At 52.1% G+C, this 19,201-nt stretch overlaps 1 protein-coding gene across 1 annotated transcript; it reads right to left on the bottom strand.

Annotated features, from left to right (window-relative positions):
* Window positions 1-13,498: 13,498 nt before the first annotated feature.
* Window positions 13,499-14,434, bottom strand: LOC309888234 (olfactory receptor 14C36-like; the record flags this gene model as incomplete). Its single annotated transcript, XM_082780471.1, has 1 exon — window positions 13,499-14,434. The coding sequence occupies one exon, from the start codon at window positions 14,432-14,434 to the stop codon at window positions 13,499-13,501; it is 936 nt and encodes a 311-aa protein (XP_082636597.1).
* Window positions 14,435-19,201: the final 4,767 nt, after the last annotated feature.

Below are 19,201 nucleotides of genomic sequence, written 5' to 3'. Positions count from 1 at the left end.
GTGGTCCTGAACAAAGAAGAGGATGAGAGTAATAAAGTACAAGAAATTTATCAGAAGGAAATTAATTCAATTTCTCATTTAAAATCATCACCTATATTGTGCACTTTCTGGCAGACATTTGGCAGATCCCTTTCATGCATCCTGATTCATTCTGCCTGACGGAGTCTGTTGGAACAGCGGCCTCTTCTACGGGCACTGCAGGAGTCAGCCCTGTCCTACAGCAAGAGGTGAAGAGGAACATGGGGAAATGTTGGTTTCACTTCCTTCCTGATCTGAAAATGTTTTGCCCCAGTGTTGCTCCCTGTCCACCAAACTACAGAGCAGAGCTGTGGAGGTGTTTTATATATATATTTATTTATTTGTTTTGTTTTGTTTCTTTCAGCTGTCCCACCACTCCTGAGGAATGTTTCCGAGCCACAGATCCTGGCTATTTCTGCTGGACTCAAAGGGAATCCTTGTAGATCATTATCAGAGAAAAAGGGACTCTCACTTTAGTGCACAGTGTTCTTCAGGGAAGACAGCCAGTCTGTCCATCAAGTACGATCTCAGCTGCCCTGTGAGAGCTGCACGAAAGTTGTACTCACATGTTTGATTGAAAAGAACAAAGACCCTGCTGAGAGCAGAGGAACCCAGGCTCAAAGTGCCCATCTCCTGACGCCTCACCTTCTCCCCGTACTCCCCTTCCCCCAAGCACACTGAGGGCTCACACCACTGGCATGTGAAACCCCCATCCCCAGCCAGCCTGGGAACAAGACCAGCAGCAGCACGGCCAGCTGGAGAAGCCAGGAGGAATGCCAGCGTGCTGCTGCCAGGGGAGGCAAGGCCAGGGAGGGACAGACGGACACTCAGCAGACCCTCCTGTGCTGCAGCTCTGCCTGCAGACGAGGCAGCTCCTGCTGGGGACACTGGGGGCTTGAGGGCAGAGGCTGTGCTGGAGGGAGAGGAGAGCAGGGGGTGTCCCAGGGAAGGCGCCTGCCCTGCAGGGGATGGCAGGGAGGTGCCTGAGCCCTCCCTCACACAGCATTTCTGGCAGCAGCTCCCTCTCACTGCCTGCCCATGTCCCTGCTTGTATCTATGTCCCTACTGGGAGCTGGTTCTCTGTCCCCACATCCCCTCCCTGTCCATGCTCACAGACCCCATCCCACAAGCTGTGTGCTTCCTGAGTACAGGACATCACAGGGGTTGCAGCTCCTGAAGACCTGATAAGCCCTGAGGAGAAAACAAACATTGTTGTTTCAGTCTTTAGGCTGAGATGCCTGAAGGGATTTGATCACATTAATTGCTGCCATGTTGATCTCTCCCTGCAATACTCTTGGAGTCTCAGTCTCCTGTAAAATCCAGACAATTCATTGTCATGAACCCTGCCTCCCCTCCACACCAAGAATCTGAAAGCACAGAATCCAAGCAAGTCTTCCATTTCAGATAAACCAAGCCTCGGTCTTCCTGTTAAAATGCCCCCTCTAAAATACCATTCTCTAAAACATCTTCTATGCCAAAATTACAGGTAGAATATGACCCATCCTGACAGATGCTATCAGCCATCAGATGTGCCAGCTGCAGAAGACCCCTCTGGCAACCCCACCTGCAGTGCCCTGCTGCCAGAGCCTCACGGTGCCAAGAGCATGCAGATGTGTCCTGCCACACGCTGCCCTTTGTTGTTGTGCTCCTCAGTGCCTCCAAGCCCTCTCTCCTTCTCTCCTCTCTGTGTGCCAGCTGCAGTCAGAGACCCCAGCCCTGCTGCGCTGTGCAGAGGAGCTGCTCCTGGCCACAGTTCTCTCTCTGCTTCATGGGACTTTTTGAAATACATTTTTTTTTTTCATGTCCCAGGAGCCTGGCCCAGCTCAGCAGCACAGCACCAGCCCAAGGCACTGCAATCACCCCTCTGGGGGCTTTGCTGATGAGCCCATGAACCTCAGGCACTCAGAGACAATTGAAGACATCTCTCCAGAAGTCCAAGTCCCAGGCAAGTTTCCTGCAGTGTCCCCCTGAGGGCCAGCACTGACACAGCCTCCCTTGGAGCTCGTTAGAGCAGAACATCGGAGGCAGTGAGGACAAGGAGACAAAAGCAATGTGAAGGTGACACTGATGTGTAGGAAAATTGGATGTGTGTCACCAAGCACAAAGGCCAGGCCTTGACCCCAAGTGCTTCGGAAGTGAGATCCTTTCCTTTACAGGTTGCTCATGGCTCTTTGTGGGGCAGTAGGAGATGGGGATTTGCATTGCCAAGTGTAGGAGAATGGTACGACCCCTGCCTGGTTCATAGGTGGGGGGTGAGGAGGCAATGAGGCCCTGATGCTTTAATGATAAGCTGTCTCCTCGTGGGCGTCAGTGGCAGAGATAACAGTCATAGATATGAACACAAAGACCTGGTCCTGCTGGGACTTTCAGCCTTGTCACAGCCCTCTACCCTGTCTATACATGGCTTTGCTAGGGACTCCGAGACCTCCACATCTTTCCTTTTTGGCTGCAGACCCTTATCTCTGTGGTGTCACAGCAGATCTGAGCTGAGCGTGATAACTCAGGTCTTCTTGGTGGCCATGCTCCTCAGAAGGCAGCTCTGTAGGAAGCTGCCCTGGTTCCTGGTGAGGAGGCACCACTGCTCGTATGGCATCCCTCGTGGTGCCCAGGCCCTCCTCCTCCTGGGCACTACTCACTCAGCAGTGTCCCAGTCTGCCCTGATGTGTGGGGTTTCTCTTCCTCTGGTACAGGACTGGGCTCTTCTCCATGTGAATGTCAAGAGTTTTCTGAAGTCAAAATCCGGCAATTTCTCAAGGTTCACCCACAGTGATGCTCTATTTTATCAGCTGTTATTGTCAGCAGGCAGACAGTTCAACCTCCGTGTGACTGTGCTATCGCTGACCAGACACCAGCAGCAGCAAGAGTTGCAGGGAAATTTGGATAATTCAGGAGTAACCAGCTAAATGGCATTGCAGCACAGTCACAGAAGGTAGGGGATGGAAGGCTGCCAGGTTCCACAGTTGCTGTGCTTTCTTCTCATGCATGCTGTCAGTTTCTCTGTAGTCATGTCCTGAATGTTATGAGGCTGTGCAGGTCAAAAGTGGACAGGCCAAAGCCTAGCTGGAGCTCAATCCTACTATTACTGTCAAAGAGAATAAAATAAAAATAAAAATAAAAATACTTTAAATGATGGAAGATTAGGGAGAATCATAAAGCTTTATTGGATTTTGGGGGGAAAACCTGGTGACAAGGAATGAGGTAAAGTCTGAGACACTTAATGCCTTCTTTGCCTCTGTTACTAGCAACAATACCAATTGTTCCCCTGGACATTTCTTCCTCCTCATGGCCAGTGCCATCCTTCCAATGCACATTTTGTAGCACTTTTTTCTCTCCTGCTCTTTCCTACTACCAAAGAAAGCTCCATCAAGGTGGAAACCACCCCTGAAGTAGTCATCCCAACCCAGCAGGATCCTTGCGGCCTCTCAGCCAACCACAGAATCACAGAATCACACAGAATCACAGAATTTCTAGGTTGGAAGAGACCTCAAGATCATCGAGTCCAACCTCTGACCTAACGCTAACAATCCCCACTAAACCATATCCCTAAGCTCTACATCTAAACGTCTTTTAAAGACTTCCAGGGATGGTGACTCCACCACTTCCCTGGGCAGCCTGTTCCAATGCATCACAACCCTTTCAGTAAAGAAGTTCTTCCTAACATCTAACCTAAAACTCCCCTGGCTCAACTTAAGCCCATTCCCCCTCGTCCTGTCACCAGGCACGTGGGAGAACAGACCAACCCCCACCCCGCTACAGCCTCCCTTGAGGTACCTATAAAGAGCGATAAGGTCGCCCCTGAGCCTCCTCTTCTCCAGGCTGAACAAGCCCAGCTCCCTCAGCCGCTCCTCGTAGGACTTGTTCTCCAGGCCCCTCACCAGCTTCGTCGCCCTTCTCTGCACCCGCTCAAGCACCTCGATGTCCTTCTTGTAGCGAGGGGCCAAAAACTGAACACAGTACTCGAGGTGCGGCCTCACCAGAGCTGAGTACAGGGGGACAATCACCTCCCTAGCCCTGCTGGTCACGCTGTTCCTAATACAAGCCAGGATGCCGTTGGCCTTCTTGGCCACCTGAGCACACTGCTGGCTCATATTCAGCCGACTATCCACCATCACTCCCAGGTCCTTCTCTGCCTGGCAGCTCTCCAACCACTCATCTCCCAGCCTGGAGCTCTGCTTGGGGTTATTGAACCCCAGGTGCAGGACCCGGCACTTGGCCTTGTTAAACTTCATGCAGTTGACCTCAGCCCATCGGTGCAGCCTATCCAGATCCCTCTGCAGAGCTTTCCTACCCTCAAGCAGATCGATACACACACCTAACTTGGTGTCATCTGCAAACTTACTGAGGGTGCACTCGATGCCCTCGTCCAGATCATCGATGAAGATATTAAAGAGGACTGGCCCCAGCACCGAGCCCTGGGGAACGCCACTAGTGACTGGCCTCCAACTGGACTTGGCTCCATTCACCACGACTCTTTGGGCCCGGCTATCCAGCCAGTTTCTAACCCAAAGAAGCGTGCGCCAGTCCAAGTCAAGAGCAGCCAGTTTCTTGAGGAGAATGCTATGTTATGTCACCTCTGAGCTGCTGCACAGGATTGCAAGGAAACTATGAGGCCCCATCACAATGAATATAACATATCTCTTTCTAAGCTCTAGCCAAGGTGACAAAAACTTCAGGGCTGTTGTGTCCTTCCCTTTTTACCAGCACCCTCTGCCTTATCCTCTGCAGGCTTTCCTATGCTGTCCTACACATTGCCCTATTTCTTTGAAGTCTGCAAACATCTCTGTTCAACACTTTGCTCTCATCGCTTCCTTTAATCCATGTCTCGTCAACCCTCACCAGCTGTTCCTTGAAACACAAAGCCATGGTCTGATCAGAGGGTGACCTCTGGCACCACAGCATGACTCTTTGAGGGACATTTCTTCCTCCTCAAGGCCAGCACCAACCTTCCAGGGCACACTTTGTGGCAAGTTTTTCTTTCCTGCTCTTTCCTACTACCAAAGGAAGCTCCATCAGAGTGGAAACCACTCCTGAAGTAGGCATCCCAACCCAGCAGGCTCCTTGCAGCCTCTCAGCCAACCACACACAAGTCACCTCAGCAGCACCTTCCAAGCCAGGGGCCTATTGCTGGCCTTGCAGCTTCTTGGCTAGACACAGCCAAGCCTTGTGCCTGCTGCTGCCCACTCATGGACTCAAGCAGAAGGGACAGGACAACCCATCTGGGGGCCTTCTTTCTGCCTGGGTCCTCCTGGGTCTGGAGACAGAGGGGATCCCCCAGTCAGCATGCCAAGCAGGTGCCTTGTGCTGGCCTAGCAGGGCCACTGCCAGACGTCAGCCCAAAAGTGCAGCTCCCAGGAAGAAGTCAAGGGAGACCTGCCACCTCCAGACACAAGTGACCTCACAGTCCCTTTGCGTGACACGTTCCTGCTGCTGCCCTATCAAGTGCAGAGACAGAAGTGACCTCACAGTCACTGCCACAGTCACATTCCTCCTGCAGAGGCAGGAGATCCTGAGGTAGGGTTCATAGGATTCCCACCCATCTCCTCCTTGTGGCCCACAAGCTGATCAGACCCATGGCCCCTCACGTTCATCTTTGAATGCCAAGCAACTGCACAGCAGCCTCACAGTTCTTCTCCTGCAACAAGGGGCCAAGCACCTGAAGTCAAGGTTCAGGAGAGAGGCTGAAGGTGATGAGGTTAATGCACAGGAACAGGGGCTTTGGGTGTTAGGTGTTCATGTATGGCATTAGGGAACAAGGCTCACCTTTCTGAGTTAGAGTTTAGGTAAAATTTTAGTGGAAGACTTTTGTGTGCTGCCTGGGGTGTCAAGCCTGTGGTTAAATTATTGGCAAGCTTTGCGATTTAGGATTTTGTTCAGGTCTGCCTAGAAGTCCAGGGTTAAAGAGAGACTTTTAATGGTAGTGTTAAGGACAGGGATCAGGGTGAGCAATAGAGGAAAGTTAAGGGAAAGAGGCTATGGGCTGAGTTTTGACTTCAAGGGAATCTTTGAGTTCAGACATTGGAGTAGTGGATTCCTGTCAGGGTGTGGAGCAGCACTTAGATTTGTGACTTAACGTTACTGATTGAAAGTGGGGAAGGGTCTCATATGACTGTTTTAAGTCATGTTTACAGCAGCAAGAGCTTAACCTGAACCATCTTACCTCTACAAAATCCTTAATTTCTAATGGCCAAGCCCTTATTCCCTCCTCCAAATCTCACATCTCTCCTGTCCAGCCTTCTCCTGACCTCCCCATATCAGACATCTCATTGGGATCAGCTTTCTGATGGATTTCATGATCTCAGAGTATCCATCACACCTTTGTTGGCTACTCTATTCCTGAGAAAAGTGGCACTTAAGACATGATGGAAAAGGACACAAAAGTCCATTAGAGCACCCTGCACAGTGTGCCCAGCAGCTCTGCAGTGCCACAAAAGTGTGGTTCCTGCCTACAAGTTTTCTTTCCAGAATGGCTCCTATGGCTCCAGGGTAACTTTTCCCAGGCACTCACTTCCGCAGGCCACACTACTCTTGCCCGCAGGCCCCACGTGTCTCTCCAAGCTTCCCCTCTGCCCCTGCAGTAGTGGCACCTCACCGCAGCAGGTTGGTGCATCTCCAGGCTCAGGGGTGTTTCCTGAGGGCCTGCCCCGTGTGGGGAGTGGTGGGGAGGAAGAGAACAAGGTCATCTCCTGGGGCATGGCTGAGCACAGCCCAGCCATCCCACACTGTGGGCAGGCCCCTGCTCCCAGGCTGAGGCACACATGCAGGGTGGACACTTCTCCATCAGCTCAGCTTCACGCAGGGACCTTCAGCCCTGCCCCAGTCCCAAGATTTGGCTACTTCTCCACCCACAGACATACCCTGCTTTCCTTTTGGGGACTCAGGCAGGACTTAAAGGATCTGCTAAAGCCCTGAGTGTCTCTGTTTCTCACAGCCTTCACCCAAGTCTTTCTCCTGGCCCTCCCCACTGCCCAGCACTGCCTCTCAGGTGGCACTCAGTGACCCTTCAGAAGGGCCTTTGGGCTTCCTCAATTGTACTAGTGCTTGTTAGCAATTTCCTGGCTCTTTCCAGAGCTCGGAGGGAACCTTCTTGTTCATCAGGGGACCTGTACTTGCTCTGGCTGGGACAGAGTTACTCTCTGCAGAGCAGCCCATGAGGTGCTGTGTTTCGGATATGTGACCAGAGCAGTGCTGGTGACCCACAGTTCTGGTCGCTGTTTTTGAGCAGTGTTTGCAGAGCATCAGGTCCTTCTGTGGCTCACAATTTCTGAGTTTTACTTGGTTTTGTTATTCTGTCCCCAGTTCCTCTAGAAGAAGAGAAAGCAGGTGGCCGATAGGTGTTTATCTGCTGGATGCATGGAGCAAGGAGGTGTCCGTGGTGCCAGAAGATGGAGGTCCGTGAAGCTGCAGGAGCCCTGCTCTCTTGCCTGGCAGATCCCCAGCACACAGTGCCTGTGCCCCGCAGGGCCAGCCCCGCTCCCCAGGCCAGCACAAGAGGCCTGGCCCAGCCACAGAGCAGCCTGCCCCGAGCAGGGGCCTGCACAAAGAGCTTTCTCCTTCTCATTTCTCCTTTTATATAGGCCCATCAATGCTGCCCTGCTCTTCCCCAGGGCCATCCCTGCTCCCAGAGAGCCTTGCCCAGGGCACTGTGTCCGTGCTGGCCAGGTCAGCCATTGCTGCTTCCTGCCCTGTGCTTCCCACAGAGCCCCAAGCTGGCGGTGCTGCTGTGAGAGCCAGGGGCTGTGGTGCCCTGGGACCCCCGGGGGTCTCCCCCTCGCCTTTGCTGCTCAGGCTGGGCAGCAGACCTACGTCCATGGGGATCTCTGCTGCTGAGCCCCTTTCCATCTGCCCTGATGGCTCAGCAGCACAGGGCAGTGCTGAGCAGGGCCATGGGGTGTCTCTAAGGGCACAAAATACAGGCGAGTGCTGCACCAGACCTCGCCTACAGCACTTCAAAATGCATATCATCAATTACTCTGTAGTCTTATGGGCCTTTGTCTGCTGGCTCTTCACCACCTCTGCTGACATTGCACAGCCCTCCTTTAGCTCATCAAATCCTCAGATTCCCCTTTTCCTTTACCAGACCCTTCTTTGGATGGTCACACATTGTATGAGGTTCTAATCACTACCCACCGAGCACATTGTCCCTGCAGATCCCCCTGACATCTCCTGGCAGCTCCAGATTCCTCTCCAGGCTGGAATCTGCCATCTGCCCCGCTGCAGGGAGTGCAGTCCCATGCAGATATATTTAAGATCAGTTGTCATCTCCTTAGGCAAGTTCTTCCATAATTGAAGCTCTTGGTCCTGCCGTTGGTAGCTCAGGAACCACCCTGGGACTTTCAGCCTGTGTCTTTCACTCCATGATGAACACCCAGAAAACAGAAGAGCAGGGAGCAACCCCTTGGCTGTGTTCCTTATAGCATATCTGGAAGAGGTGTCCAGGGTCCTGGGTTTGCTCTGAGCAAGACCCTTTTGCTACTGTGGTGCTAGCAGGGTGGCAGGTGTAACCCAGGGCTGCACAGTGCCTGCTGCTGCCTGCAGCCACAGGGATGCCACTGTAGAGACAACAGGACTGCCACCAAGGTGCACGAGATCTGAGGGCTTATCCAAACTTAAGAGCACAGGAGAAAAAATGTGGAAGCCAAAAGAAAGCAGCAGTGAAAAGGCCAGGTCCTGCTGCTGGCCATGGCCTTGGCTCCAGGGAAGCAGCAGCCCCAACCCGAAGGCAGCAGAGAGGCAGAGCCCAGTGGGCAGTGAAGGGTACAGCCCTGAGGGCCACCGGGGCTGCTCCTGCATGTGGCAGCTGGACTCTTGGCCCTGAGCCCCTCCTGCGTGCTGGGGCTGCTCCCCCAGCTCCAGAGGAGGGAAGAGACGGAAGCTGAGACCTATGAAATTCACAAGGTAACTTCAGTAGCTTTATGTACACAGGAAGCTGGTATCTATAGGTAAATAACTGACAAGTATGAGATTAAGAATAATATTATTTAATCAAAAGCAAATTAGTTAGATAAAATAATAATACAGGCATTTAATAACAGATAAAAAAATAATCTGGGAAAAGCTGGAATTTAAAATTATAGCTGTATTCTTATAGGTGAAGTTGCTGAAGATGTTTGTATACAAGCAGAGTCCTCATTGAATCCTGTAGTTCCTGGTTCCTCATGCTGTAGATGAGGGGGTTCACTGCTGCAGGAACCACCGAGTGCATAAATGACACCACCAGGTCCAGGTATGTTGAGGAGATAGAGGGGGGTTTCAGATAGGCAAAAATCCCAGTGCTGACCATCAGGGAGACCACGGCCAGGTGAGGGAGGCACGTGGAAAAGGCTTTGTGTCGCCCCTGCTCAGAGGGCATCCTCAGCACCACCCTGAGGATCTGAATATAAGAAATAACAATGAAAATAGAACAACCAAATAATACAGAACTACTTATTCCAAATACACCAAATTCCCTGAGGTAGGCATCTGAGCAGGAGAGCTTGAGGATGTGGGATGTTCATTTTGCTTGTGTATTTAAACCAATTAAAGTGCCTTTTTGTCTTATGTCCTTCCTCTGAGGTCTTTTCTGTGGCGGCAGAGGCAGTGCCCATGTGCAGGGGTGCAGAGGAAAAGAGTCACAGCCCAGTAGTCCAGCCCTAGAGCACCAGGACTTGGGGCATGCAGAGCTGTTCTCCTACCACTGCCACCCTCTCCTGCTGAGCCCTGCTGGCGGTGTAAGGCCTGGCTGCTGCTGGAGCTTGGTCCAGTGCTGCTGTGTGGCCATGCTGGGACTGCAGGCCAAAGAGCAAGAGCTGAATGCAGCTCTGTGATGTGCTTCCTTGAGCCTCCAGGGTCCCTGTGCCCATTCATCATGCTGTGGGGCATCTCAGAGGAGGGCGATGCACTGCAATGCTGAGGTGCCTCCCAGCCTCTGCAGTGGCTGCAGGAGCCAGAGGGATCTGCAAGTGCTGCAGTGCACTGCCTGTGTGTGTGTGCAAGGAAGAGACTCTTGTCTCTGAACAGCCCAGTGTGGATGAGCAGTGCACGAGGCCAGTTCAGATATTGGCACCTCACAGAGCCCTGACATTTCTCTGTGCAGAACTCAGTAATTAACCAGTAATAAAACAGTAATTACCCCCAGCGTTCCCATGAGATTTCTGTCACCCTCCTTGCACAGGTTCATTGCAAATGCCTCTCTCTGACTTAACACATTACCCTGCTTGTTGGTCTGGTGGTGACTGCAAATTGCTGTCTGTTGGTGACAGCCTTCACTAAGGGCAGATTGTGCCTGACAAACCTGGTGGCCTTCTACGATGGGCTTACAGCATTGACGGAGAGGGGAAGAGCAACTCACACCATGAACCTTGACTTGTGTAAATCATGTGACACTGTGCCACGCAATATCCTTGTCTCTCAATTGGAGAGACATGGATGTGATGGATGGATCACCTGGTGGGTGAGGAATTGGCTGGATGGTCACCCTCAAGGAGCTGGAGTCTACAGCTCAATGTCCAAGTGGAAATCAGTAAAGAGTGCTGTTCCTCAGGGGTCAGTATTGGGACCAGCACTGTTTAACACTTTGTCAGTGATGTGGACAGTGTGACTGAGTGTAATCTCAGCGAGTGTGCTGATGACACCAAGCTGGGTGGTGCAGTCGACACACAGGAGGGAAGGGATGATATGCAGATGGACCCAGACAGGCTTGAGAGATTTTCCTGTGCGAACCTCATGAGGTCCACAAAGGCCAAGTGCAAGGTTCTGCAGCAGGACTGGGGCATTCCCAAGCACAAATACTGTGGAGAATGGGTAGAGAGCAGCTCTAAGGAGAAGGACGTGGGGTGCTGGTGGATGAGAAGCTCAACCTGTGCCAGCAATGTCAGTTCACAGCCCAGAAAGAAAACTGTATTATGGGCTGCATCAAAGAAGTTTGGCCCAAAGCTTGAGAGAGGTGATTCTCTTCCTCAGCTCTGCTCTTCGGAGACCGCTCCTGGATTACTGCATTCAGCTCTGGGGCCCCAAACTCAAGAAGGACATGGAAGTATTAGAAGGAGTCTAGAAGAGGCTGGAAATATGATAGAGAGGCTGTGGCAATTTTTCCATGAAGACTGGCTGAGAAAGCTGGTTCTCTTCAGCCTGGAGAGACCCTATAGCAGCCTTCCAGTACCTAAAGGGGGCCTTTAGGTAATGTTTTAAAATCAAGAGAGGGTACTTTAAAATTAATTATAAGGAAGACACTCTTTCCTTTGGGGGTAGTGGTCAATGGAACAGGTTGCCCAGAGAAGTTGTGTCAACCCATCCCTTGCCCCTTCAAGGCCAGAAGCCTCCTGTGTCAAACCACGATGGACACCCCCCCTGCAAAGTTGCTGTTTAACCTCATCTTTCCTGCATGGGGCCTCCTCTGCACCACAAAGCCCAGTCCCAGGTCCCACTTTGCCACAAGCACTCTGCAAGGTCGCTACAGGGCCTAACTCTACCATGTCCTGCCCTGGCTCTGCCATCCCGCTGGGCAGGGGAGAGGGTGACAACAGCAAAGGGATGCGTTTGGGTGTGGAATGTGGGGCCTGGCAGAGACAAAGAGTCAAGGGAGAGGACAGGGCGAGGCAGCAAAGGCAGCACAAGCTGTGGAGTTGTTGAGGGGCCACATTTGTGCGAGGAGCCTAGGTGGGCAGCAGCTGACAGGAGGAGAGGGTGATACTGTAAAAGCCACTCAAAGTAACTCTCTAAGACTCAAATAGAAGTTTTAGAAAGCAGGCGTTCTATTATTGAGATGCTGGATGCACAGGAGATCACTGACCTGGTGTGCTTACAGAACTGTAAGCCCTCCCTCTCTGGGATGGGGGAGAGAAACGGGAAAGTGAAGCCGGTGAGTTGAGATAAAGACAGTTTATTAAGACAGGAAAATAATAATAACAATTACAATAATAACAATAATGATGATAATAGTACTACTGCTAATAATGTGTACAAACAAGTGATGCACAATGCAATTGCTCACCACCCGCTGAACAATGCCCAGCCTAACCCCGAGCAGTCCAGCCCTCCCCCCCATGGCTAGCCACCCCTATATATTGTTTAGCATGACGTCAGATGGTATGGAATACCCCTTTGGCCAGTTTGGGTCAGTTGTCCTGGGTCTGTCCCCTCCCAGCTCCCGCTGCACCTCCAGCCTGCCCGTTGGCAGGACAGAGTGAGAAGCTGAGATGTCCTTGGCTTGGTGTAAGCACTGCTCTGCAACAATTAAACATCAGCGTCTTACCAGCACTCTTCTCATCCTAAGCCAAACCATAGCATTCTACAAGGTACTAGGAAGAAAATTACCTCTGTCCTAACTGAAACCAGGACATATATCATAGAATCACAGAATCATAGAATCATAGAATATCCTGAGTTGGAAGGGACCCTTAAGGATCATCAAGTCCAACTCTTGACACCGCACAGGTCTACCCAAAAGTTCAGACCATGTGACTAAGTGCACAGTCCAATCTCTTCTTAAATTCAGACAGGCTCGGTGCAGTGACCACTTCCCTGGGGAGCCTGTTCCAGTGTGCAACCACCCTCTCTGTGAAGAACCCCCTCCTGACGTCCAGCCTAAATTTCCCCTGCCTCAGCTTAACCCCGTTCCCGCGGGTCCTGTCACTGGTGTTAATGGAGAAAAGGTCTCCTGCCTCTCGACACCCCCTTACGAGGAAGTTGTAGACTGTGATGAGGTCTCCCCTCAGCCTCCTCTTCTCCAGGCTGAACAGGCCCAGTGACCTCAGCCGTTCCTCGTACGTCTTCCCCTCCAGGCCTTTCACCGTCTTCGTAGCCCTCCTCTGGACACTCTCCAACAGTTTCATGTCCTTTTTATACTGTGGTGCCCAGAACTGCACACAGTACTCGAGGTGAGGCCGCACCAGCGCAGAGTAGAGCGGGACAATCACCTCCCTTGACCTACTAGCAATGCCATGCTTGATGCACCCCAGGACACGGTTGGCCCTCCTGGCTGCCAGGGCAGACTGCTGGCTCATATTCAACTTGCTGTCTACCACGACCCCCAGATCCCTCTCTTCTAGGCTGCTATCCACCCTTTATACCACATAATTTATGTTATGCTAACATTACACTCCCTACCAGACCACGTTCTGCTGCTGGCCATGGCCATGGCTCCAGGCAAGCAGCAGCCCCGACCCAAAGGCAGCAGAGAGGCAGAGCCCAGCGGGCAGTGAGGGGCAGCCCCGAGGGCCACCGGGGCGGCTCCTGCATGTGGCAGCTTCGCTCTTGGCCCTGAGCCCCTCCAGAGGAGATCAGAAGAGAGGGATACTGACACCAATGAATTTCTGATGGCTTCTTTATTGTTTTTATTTACACTGGAGGACTAGTACTACGGGTAGATTAGATGATTTGCTCAAAGTAAAGAAATTAATTAACAGGCAGGATGCTAAGAATAATATTAGTGAAATAATGATAAAAATGAAATGACACAAATAACAGTAATTTCAAATAATTATGATTATATATTATAACTATATTATTGATGCTTAAGAAGCATGCATAGGAACAGTCTCCTCACTCCATACTTTAGGTCCTTGTTTCTCATGCTGTAGATGAGGGGGTTCAGTGCTGGAGGTACCACTGAGTACAGAAATGCCAGCACCAGGTCCACGGATGGGGAGAAGACAGAGGGGGGCTTCAGGTAAGCAAACATGCCAGTGCTAACCATCAGGGAGACCACAGCCAGGTGAGGGAGGCACATGGAAAAGGCTTTGTGCTTGCTCTGCTCAGAGGGCATCCTCAGCACTGCCCTGAAGATTTGCACATAGGACAGCACAATGAAAACAAAACAACCAAAGCCTAAAAAAACACTAAACACAAGAGACAAAACTTCCCTGAGGTAGGCATCTGAGCAGGAGAGCTTGAGGATCTGGGGGATTTCACAGAAGAACTGGTCTACAGCATTGCCTTGGCAGAGGGGCAGGGAAAATGTGTTGGCCGTGTGCAGGACAGCATCAAGAAAGCCACTGCCCCAGGCAGCTGCTGCCATCTGGGCACAAGCTCTGCTGCCCACGAGGCTCCAGTAGTGCAGGGGCTTGCAGATGGCAACGTAGCGGTCGTAGGCCATGACGGTGAGAAGGGAATACTCTGCTCCAACCAGGAAAACTAAAAGGAAGACCTGTGCAGCACAGCCTTGATAGGAGATGGCCCTGGTGTCCCAGAGGGCATTGGCCATGGCTTTGGGCAGAGTGGTGGAGATGCAGCCCAGGTCGAGGAGGGCGAGGTTGAGGAGGAAGAAGTACATGGGGGTGTGGAGGCGGTGGTGGCAGGCTACGGCGCTGAGGATGAGGCCGTTGCCCAGGAGGGCAGCCAGGTAGATGCCCAGGAAGAGCGCGAAGTGCAGGAGCTGCAGCTCGCGCGTGTCTGAGAATGGCAGCAGGAGGAACTCGCTCACAGAGCTGATGTTGGGCATTTTCTGACATTCTCTGTTGGAGAGAAAAAGGTAGAACAAAGTTAGAACTGATTTGGATGAGGAAAACCTATTACAAGTCTTACAGAACCCCCAAACAGAGCCTCTCTCTTTGCAGCAGAACCTTTCTGCAGCTCTCCTGCTTGAGTTGTGGCTGGTGCTGGCTGAGTGGCATGGAGAGCAGGGGCTGCTGTGGGCTGCAGAGGAGTCCTACCTGCAGCAGGAGGGAATCAGGAACATGGGGGAAACTCAAGTTCAGTCTACTTGTTAGGTCAATGAGTTTGCGGCATTTTCTTGCAAACAACGCATCTGAATGCAGAGCAGAGCTGCATTTAGAGCAGTGTTTTACTTGCTTTAATGTTATTCGGTTGCCCCTGTAATGCTTAGGTGAATTATTGGATAGTTGAACTCTGTGACTTTTCATGCGTGCTCCTGGTGAAATCTTGCGGATGCCAGGAGGCAAAAGGACTGTTCCTTGGTGAAGACTGAGCAGAGCAGATCTGCCCAGCAGTGAGCTTGGGCACGAGAAGAAACTGGAGACAGCTGAGAGCAGAGAAGCCCGACTCAAAATGCAGATGGACAGAATGCTCACCTTATCTCCAGATGTGTGATCAGGATCTCATCTCTTCCCTCCTAGATAGGAGTGCAGAAGCCTCAAACCAGCTGCCCACAGACAGCCAGCAGCACAGACATGGCCTTAGCAAGGAGGTGTCTTCTCCTTCAGGCACCTGGATAACACAAGGATGCCACAAGAGAGCTGCATCCTGCTGGAGAGCAGCCTGCAGCCCAGGAGGATGCCCCACAGACAGAGCTGGATATCTGAAAGCTGGAGTGTGCCAATATCCCAGCTGCACCCCTGTAGGGTCTGGAGGACGCTTGACCACCCCTGTCTTATCTGATCAGGGATAGCAAGGTAATGACACTCCAAGGGGCTTCTGCCAGACTTCCTCACCTCGCGCTGCAACCCAGCAGGACTCTCAAAGCCTACTGCATTGCCCACTGCCCTCCCAGAAACAACACCCAGCAAGAGGAGACCCTTCCAGGACCTGCTGCATGGCCCTGCAGCCAGACCCTTACCTTGTCAAGGGCTGTGCATGTTTCTCCTGCAGGCAGCTCTCAGCATCCTCCCACTGCCAACTGCCTCCAAGCCCTCTTTCCTTCTCTTCTCTTCTCTCCTCTCCTCTGCCAGAACCAGCTGTGGTCAGAGCTTCCAGCTCTGCTGCGCTGTGCAGAGGAGCTGCTCCTGGGCACAGCTGTCTCTCTGCTTCATGGGACTTTCTGAAATGTGTTTTATCTGTCCCACAAGACCGACCCAGCTCAATAACAGAGGCCCAGCCCAAGGCATTGGAATCACCCCTCTGGGGGCTTTGCTGATGAGCCCACGAGGAGTCAATTAGGCTCTGGTGCTTTAATGATTAGCAGTCTCCTCAAAAACTTCAGTGGCAGAGACAATAGCCATAGCCATGGACCCAAATATCTCATAACGCAGCTCTGTAGGAAGCTTCCCTGGTTCCTTGTGAGAAGGCACCACTGCTTGTATGGCATCAGCATTGTGAAAACCACTCCTGAAGTAGGCATCCCAACCCAGCAGGCTCCTTGTGGCCTCTCAGCCAACCAGACACAAGTCACCTCAGCAGCAGCTTCCAAGCCAGGGGCCTGCTGCTGGCCTTGCAGCTTCTTGGCTAGACACAGCCAAGCCTTGTGCCTGCTGCTGTGCAGTCATGGACTCAAGCAGAAGGGACAGGACAACCCATATGGGGGCCTTCTTTCTGTCTGCCTACTCCTGGCTCTGGAGGCAGAGGGGATCCCCCAGTCAGCATGCCAAGCAGGTGCCTTCTGCTGGCCTAGCAGGGCCACTGCCAGAAGTCAGCCCAAAAGTGCAGCTCCCAGGGAGAAGGCAAGGCTGACCTGCCACCTCCAGACACAAGTGACCTCACAGTCCCTTTCCGTGACACGTTCCTGCTGCTGGCCTATCAAGTGCAGAGACAGAAGTGACCTCACAGTCCCTGCCACAGTCACATTCCTCATGCTGGGGCAGGAGATGCTGAGGCAGAGCTGAGCTCATCAGAGCATTCCCACCAATCTCCTCCTTGTGGCCCACAAGCTGATCAGATCAGGGTGAGCAAGAGACTAAAGATAAAGGCAAATGGTTATAGGCTGTGTTTTAGCTTGAAGGGACCCTTTGACGTCAGGCATAAGAATAGTGGATTCCTGTCAGGGTGTGGAGTAGCATTTAGGCTTGGGGGTAAATGACACTGGCTAAAATAGGGGAATGGCTTTACATGACTGTTTTAAGCCAGCATTACAGCAGAATCAATATTGCCTGAATGTTCGAACCTCACAGAAATCATTCATTTCTGCTGGCCAAACTCCTCTTCCCTCCCTCAAATCTCATATCTCTCCTGGCCAGGCTTCTCCTGACTTCCCCATATCAGTCATCTTCATATGGGCAGCTTTCTAATGGTTTTCATGATCTCAGAGTATCTGTCTCATATCTTTTGGCTACTCCTTTCTTGAGACTGACGTGGCACCTAAGTCAGGATGGAAAATAACACACAGGCTGTAGGTGAACCCTGTACAATGTGCCCAGCAGCTCTTCTACCACCCTAAAAATTTTGTTTCCTGCCTCCAACGTTTGGATATGGAATGGTTTCTGTGTACCCAGGCTATCTTTTCCCAAACCCTCATGCATGGTTCAGTTTGTCCCAAGAGTCTTGGAGGCAGTGGCCCCCTCTGTGTCAAAAACTGAAAGCAGTCCTAAGGGATGACTTCAGGCAAAAGCTGACACCTCTGACATGACAACCCCTACCCAAGACCTCTTCCTCTATGCAGCCTACCAGGTACTTAGAAAGAGCCGATCTCAGAAACTACATGCACAGCAAGTGCCTTCTGCTGCCCAAACCATGGACACTGGCAGATGTGAGCCTAAAGGCACAGATCCCAGCCAGGAGTCAAGGGTGACCTGTCAGTTACTTCAGAAAGAGCTCACCTCACAGGCCATTTAACAGCCATTTGCTTCCTGCTGAACTTAGTGTTTCTGACGCACCACTGAGCTTATAATACCACACCTACAAAACACCCCGTTTTTGGGCCAGGACCTGCCCAGATGGAAATGATCTGTTTGTGATCCTCCAAGCTCATGACACACCTGCTGGGCTCCCAGCCTCTCTGACACACAGGAGCCAGTTCCGTGCCAGTCCTGTGAGGTGCTAGGGCAGGAGGGACCTTGCAGGCAATGTTCCAGCCCCATGCCTGTTGGCGATCTCTCAGCTCCTTGTACACAGTGAAGATCACACTCAAGTCCAGAAGCCTGAAGCAGACCTAGAAGACACTCAGGGGAAGCACCCTTCCATCCCCAGCCCCAACTGGCCGAGCTTCTCTGCAGGGCAAGGGGGCTGTGGTGCCTGGGGCACGGGGGCACTCTGCAGGGCTGTGCTGGGCAGGCTGGGAGGCAGACCCAGCTCATGGGGTCACTGCCATTGCCCCAGGGCTGCAAGGAATCACTCACCAGGCTCCTTTGGTGGGGCTTTTGTGTACCCTCAGGCTGCACAGCTCTCCTCTGCCTGCTCCCAGCAGATTGAGCACTTGAGCTCTGCTCAGTCCACCTTGGAGGAGATCCCCCCTTAGGAGGGAAGTGCTGCAGTGGAGGCCAGCTGTGCCACTGCCGTGCCCACTGCCTGTCCCTGCCTGCAGTCCCAGCACAGCCCCACAGCAGCACTGGCACCCAGTGAGAGGAGCAGCCGGGCCTGACCCCACCAGCAGGGCTCAGCAGGACAGGGCGGCAGTGGCAAGAGAGCAGCTCTGCATGCCCCAAGCGCTGGTGCTCCCTGGCCGTGCTGCTGGGATGGGACTCTTTTCCTCTGCACCCCTGCACACAGGCACTGCCCCTGCAGCGCCAGGCCTGGTTTCAGAGGAAGGCTTCTCTCTGTAGATGCCAGAGACTGATTTTTTAAAGTGTGATTTGTGCTTTGGACTCTGGTTGTCAAGCATGTTGTGCTTTATCCTGGCAGAAAGCTCAGCACCACATTGCTCATCCTCACCCCCGAAATGCTCATGTGTTGAGATAAGGATGGTTTGATAGCAAATCAGGAATAGAATAGAAAATAGAAAAAAATAGAAATAAAAAAAAAATAGAAAGGAAGAGATGTTGCTGCTGCTGCTGCTGCTGATGGTGATAATGTAGTTTAATAAATCAAGCGATGCACAGTGCAATTGCTCACCACACACTGACCAATACCCAGCCCGTCCCCAAGCAGGGGTCCCCCTGAACCTGGCCAGCCTGCCTCAGGATCTCCTGTGTAGGTCCTTTGACCTTACTTTATTTTACATCAAAATCAGCGGTCGTGGGACTTCATTCAGTCCACAGACGTCCACCATTATCTTCCACTCCCCATTAGAATTTTGCACTGTACATATGGGACTATTAAAAGGTGAGAGAGCCTTGCTGATCACTCCTTGGCTCTCCAGTCAATGAACCAGGTCATGCATGGGAATCAGGGAGTCTCTGTTAGTGCAATACTACCCCAGGTGCACTGTTGTGGTAGCGATTGGCACCTGCTCTTCATTGCCCATCAGCACCTCCAGAGCAGAAGGGCCCTGTGAGAGAGTGGGCAAGGTAGAAAACTGTTTAAAGGTAAGCCTTTGGATCTTTGAAGTACCCTTTCCTGAAGGAGTCTATACTAAGGATGCACAGAGCTTCTGGGCCAGTCTCAAGGGGTTGCTTTTGCCACTCTTTCCCATCAGACTCACATCAGCCTCCAATACAGTTGA

Source organism: Aythya marila (assembly GCF_965140915.1).
Source record: "Aythya marila genome assembly, chromosome: 28".
Lineage (NCBI taxonomy): Eukaryota > Metazoa > Chordata > Aves > Anseriformes > Anatidae > Aythya > Aythya marila.
The sequence above is the reverse complement of the archived record's forward strand: the minus strand, read 5'-3'. Positions and strand labels throughout refer to the sequence as shown.